At 38.9% G+C, this 5,667-nt stretch overlaps 1 protein-coding gene across 1 annotated transcript; it reads right to left on the bottom strand.

Annotated features, from left to right (window-relative positions):
• On the bottom strand, positions 1-2,633 carry LOC113904965 (olfactory receptor 51I2-like). Its single transcript, XM_027562022.1, is given in 4 exon segments — positions 1-710; positions 1,116-1,204; positions 1,206-1,380; positions 2,630-2,633. Coding segments are annotated over 4 exon segments (978 nt in total).
• Positions 2,634-5,667: the final 3,034 nt, after the last annotated feature.

The following is a 5,667-nucleotide window of genomic DNA, read 5'->3' as shown; positions in this document are numbered from 1 at the left end:
TCATAAACTGTATAATTTTCCCATTTGAAAGTCTAATATCCAGGCAATAGCTCTGATCCAAGTTCCTGTGTTTTCAGAGTATCCTCTGAGATACCACACCCCTCTTTTTAGACAGTGTCGAACAATGCTCCTGAGAACTTCCTTGGTTTTGATGCTATAAACAATGCGGTTGGCCACAGGTGGGAAGAAAAGGTAGACACTGGCCATGACAGTCTGGAAGAATAGAGGTAAATGGTGCCCAAAGCGATGTATCAGGGAAAGAATGATTATGGGCACATAGTACACAGGCACAGCTGAGGTGTGTGACACACAGGTGTTCAGAGCCCTCCACCGTCCTGCCCCAGAAGCAATACCCAGTACTGTATGAAGAATCAGCATGCAAGAAATCACTATCAGCAATGAGTCTAGCCCAAATGTAAAGGAAATGACAAAGAGACCCAAGATGCTATTGGGGTGGGTATCTCCACAGGGCAACTTGATCAGATCTGAGTGGAGGCAGTAAGAGTGTGTGAGGGTATTGTGGCTGCAGAAGAGCAGACGCTTCGGGAGAAGAAGCAGTGGGAACACGAACACCACACTGTGAAAGGCAATGGTGACACCCATCCTGCTGATGTGGAGAATTGTCAGAATGATGGTATATCGCAGTGGGCTGTATATGGCCACAAAGTGGTCTACAGACATGGCCAGTAGGATGCCTGATTCCATTATACAGAGTGAAGTAAGCCAGAAAGAAAAACACCAATACAGTATACTAACACATATATATGGAATTTAGAAAGATGGTAACAATAACCCTGTATACGAGACAGCAAAAGAGATACTGATGTATAGAACAGTCTTTTGGACTCTGTGGGAGAGGGAGAGGGTGGGATGATTTGGGAGAATGGCATTGAAATATGTATAATATCATATATGGAACGAGTCATCAGTCCAGGTTCGATGCACAATACTGGATGCTTGGGGCTGGTGCACTGGGACAACGCAGAGGGATGGTATGGGGAGGGAGGAGGGAGGAGGGTTCAGGATGGGGAACACATGTATACCTGTGGCGGATTCATTTTGATATTTGGCAAAACCAATATAATATTGCAAAGTTTAAAAATAAAATTAAAAAATAAAAGAATGCATGGAAAACATCTGTAGCAGACAACCACCAAAACTTATATTATTAATGCCAAAGAGGAAAATGCCCAACAACAGTGGGCCCGGAAACAGAGACACCAAGTTCCACAAAGACCAACATGGCCAGAAAGAAGTACACGGGTTGGTGCAAAGCAGAATCAAACCGGACGATGTGAAGAATGATGCCATTTCCTAGGAAAATGATAGTGTACATCAGGCAGAATGGTATAGATACCCAGATGTGCTCTGCTTCAAGCCCTGGGATCCAACAGGAGTGAATGTTGCAGGTGTGAACTCAATGGAACTATTGTAAATGTCATGATGGGACTTCATCCGAGGATACTGAGAAGCACAGGGACACTGGAAAATAAGTTGTTACTTATTATACATCAAATCCTGAGCTCCTGACAGTCATACTGAGGGTATTTTCTTACAAAAGAGATGGAAAGCTTATTTCTAAAACAAGAGCGTATGCAAACCACAGTATATGGAAGATAAATCTGACTAGATGTGTGGAAGTGTGATCCTACATGAACTACAAGCTAAACATTTCTTTGTTTAATAGAAATCTGTGCATTAATAGAAATATCAAGCAGGATTATTTATAGCGGTGAAAGGCAATGGTAATAAGCATAGAGATGACAGCTTCACATGGAAATTGATAACTGAAGGATCTGTTAGGTTTCTGTAGTTTGAGCAAGGTTGAATTAGTAGCAAAATTAATGCAAGAAAATAATAAAGATAATTCATAGTTCTTTTAATAGACTTATAGCCTTGGGAAAGTCACTTAAGTTATCTGAGATCCAACATTGTGATATAAACACTGTAATAATAATAATACAACATAATATATGCTGTTTACTATTATATTTGGATTATATTTGGAACATAGTCAAGAAGATCCCCTGGAGAAGGGAATGGTTACCCACCCCAATATTCTTGCCTGGAGAATTCCATGGACAGTCCATGGGGTCGCAAAGAGTTGGACACAACTGAGTGAGTAACACTTTCAGTTTTCAAATATTCAACACATGAAATAAAAACAATTTAACATATTAGAAAAGAGGGACAGTTTCATCCAGTTCTTAATATTTTCCAATGTCTTTTTTTAAACTTACCAGTTCACTCTTTCTCCACCTGCTATCCACGGACAATGGGGAACCATTCTCTGTATTTTGCAGGAGGGTCAGTGTCTCTTGTTGAAATCTGGGATCCAAGTTGAGAATATCACCAAAGCTATCAGGATATCACAAGCTGAGTGTGATGGTGGTACTAGGGCTCAGGACCAGTTTATAACACACTAAAATTCTACTCACTTGTAACAGAGCCTTGTGTATTAAGATAGCGGTCAAAGATAGATTTCAGGATTGGCTCAAGGATGGGTGTGGTGAGTGAGGATGAAGTCTTCCTCTCCTATTGAGCTAGCACTTTTTGTAAAGTATAACCACTCGATTGATGGTAAATGTTTACCAATCAGTTCTCTGAATAAAAATGCCTTGACCTGTACCCATTGCCAACTTCTTTGAATACTCCCATGCTGAGCAATTTCAAGCAACCAACATGATACTGCAGAGCTGATATGTGATATGTTTGAAACCAGCTTCCTCAAACTGGTACAAACCAGAACCAGAACAACATTGGGCTTAACTACAGCTGGTCCTACATATCAGGAACTTACTCAGGTGGAACTGAGAGCAGGCACATCAATTCACGCATGTCTCTCCTGCTGTTTCCTTCCCACTGGGCTGTGGATATAATTGCTGCTGCTGCTGCTAAGTCACTTCAGACTCTGTGCGACCCCATGGACTGCAGCCCATCAGGCTCCTCCGTCCATGGGATTTTTCCAGGCAAGAGTACTGGAGTGGTCTCCTTTTGCCTTCTCCATGGGTATAGTTGCTACCTCTCCTTATATGTGCTTAATTGATTGGCAGGGGAGGCAAGATGAATCAGGACTCTTCCAGGAGCAATTAGCCAAACATGACTATTCTCAGAAACATCAGATATGTATTTCAATATGTATTTAATTAGGCTTACATTACATTGAATTTACAGGTTATACATTATAATTTCAAGAATTATTAACCTAATAATGAACAATATACAATGAGCACAGGCCCCTTCAAAAATTCCAAGACAACAGTTCAGAGATGAATTTAGGAGAGAAGTACAGACAACAATATCCTAATTCCTTTCTGCTGCTGCTACTGCTGCTGCTAAGTCACTTCAGTCGTGTTCGACTCTGTGTGACCCCATAGATGGCAGCCCATGAGGCTCCCCCATCCCTGGGATTCTCCAGGAAAGAACACTGGAGTGGGTTGCCATTTCCTTCTCCAATGCATGAAAGTGAAAAGTGAAAGTGAAGTCACTCAGTCATGTGTGACCCCATGGATTGCAGCCTACCAGGCTCCTCCATCCATGGGATTTTCCAGGCAGGGGTACTGGAGTGGGGTGCCATTGCCAATTCCTTTCTAGCATCTACAAACACCCTAACCCTCAAGCTGAAAGTTTCTTTAACATTGAAATGTTGATTCAAGTGTTTTTTTTTTTTTTAATTCTTATCATATTTCATACATTCTAGATGTGAAATTGACATTTTCTTATTTCTCCACTGCTGTAATCAAGTATAAAGAAACCTTGTGTTTTAAGATTTATGCCACTTAAACAAATATTTTGTCATCATGCTCAAATCTGTTTATTCTCTTCCTGCCCTTCATTCCTTGAAGAGCTTTCCACTGAACCAGAAGTGTCTTTGTTGCAACTCTTGTCAAGATTTTATTTAATGTCATTTTCTGTGAAGTCATTTTTCTATAGATTATTGGCAGTAGGGCTAGATTCAGTTTGGTGACTTGGGTTTTTAGTGTCTATATTCATAACAGTTATTATCATGCTCCAAATTAAAATTTAAATGTTAAATCCCTTATATGATGTATTTATTTAATTATCAAACCAATAAGAAAGATACTAAAATATCATCTCTAAAATGTACTCCCTTGCTGAAATTAAAGTGAATATAATATATGTCAAATCATAATTCAGGACTTCAAAGGTCAAGGAAACATCCTTTCATTTCTTATGTTGACTACTATATAGGTGTGTTATAGAAAAAGAGGAAAACAACTGGAAATTTTGCAAATATTCAAAAGAATGCCTCAAAGCTCTTATTTAGTTATTTAAGTGTAAAACTGAAAAAAGTGTGAAAGTGTTAGTTGGTTAGCCATCTCTGACTCTTTTTGACCCCATGGACTGTAGCCTACCAGGCTCCTCTGTCCATGGGCTTCTCCAGGCAAGAATACTGGAGTGAGTAGCCATTCCCTTCTCCAGGGGATCTTCCCTATCCAGGGAAGGAACCCAGGTATCCTGCATTGCAGGCAGATTCTTTACTGTGTGAGCCACAAGCTAAGCCCCAAGTAATGTCAAATTTCATATTCTCATGACAGGATATTAGGTCTTGAAAAAGCAGAGACTATAAAAATGTTTAATAAAAAAGAAAGAATTAGGTGAAATCTAGACACAAGTGTCTGCCTCCAATGTGGGAGACCTGGGTTCAATCCCTGGGTTGGGAAGATCCCCTGGAGAAGGAAATGGTAACCCACTCCAGTATTCTTGCCTGGAGAATCCCATGGACGGAGAAGCCTGGTAGACTACAGTCCACAGGGTCACAAAGAGTCAGACACAACTGAGTGACTTCACTCACTCACTCAGACACAATTTATAGATAATTACATTTGGTGTGTTTAAAGCCTTTTTTATACAAGATTCTGGGTAAATATTTTGATCTTTAATTGCCTTTGTGTTTTGTTTTTTTTTTTTGTCCTGGGTATAAATCTTTCCAATCTTCTAGTCCCTCCATGAAATCTTCATTGATGATTTGGGCCTAAATCCCCAATATGTAGAAAAATTGAATCAAAATATACCATGTACCTACTTTTTATAATGGACTTTATAGGATATTAGTGAATTAGAAAATATCTGATTTCAGAACTCATGTTTTAGCTTAAGAAATGGGTACAGACAAAAATAACTATAATATGGTGGCTTCATGCTACTCATCCAAGTATTTGCTGACTTTAGCAGGAATGTTTTGTATTTCAGCTGAATTTATTTTATCAGAATTTCAGCAGAATGTTTATAAAAAGTTTACAGCCTCTCACCACTCCTACTCCCCCGATCTATACAGGAAAATCCTGTCTGGGTTGAGTCCTAAAATATGTTTCTCTTGTTCACTGTTATCTTTATGTGTCCTTAAGAATAAGTTAAAAGACATGATAATAGAATGTTTAGCTTGGAGAATTGAAAATGACATTAATTTAAAATATTGTTTTTTAAACTCTTTAAGAACTTTAGGAAAAATGCACTGGCATTGCCATTTTTGGGCAGATCCTAACAGTTTTTGATGTGTTTTAATGTTTTTGTGAATTTCGTTTATTCCCATTCCTCACTGAAACAGACTTTTAGGCAGTGAGTGTTTTATTCAGAAATACCCAATATTTAACCTTTTTTTTTTTTTTTTTTAACGACATATGCTGATGGGGGAGAAAAATAAAA

This window comes from Bos indicus x Bos taurus, chromosome 15 (genome assembly GCF_003369695.1).
Source record: "Bos indicus x Bos taurus breed Angus x Brahman F1 hybrid chromosome 15, Bos_hybrid_MaternalHap_v2.0, whole genome shotgun sequence".
In the NCBI taxonomy this organism is placed as follows: Eukaryota; Metazoa; Chordata; class Mammalia; order Artiodactyla; family Bovidae; genus Bos; species Bos indicus x Bos taurus.
This window is presented reverse-complemented; position numbering and strand designations above follow the sequence as displayed.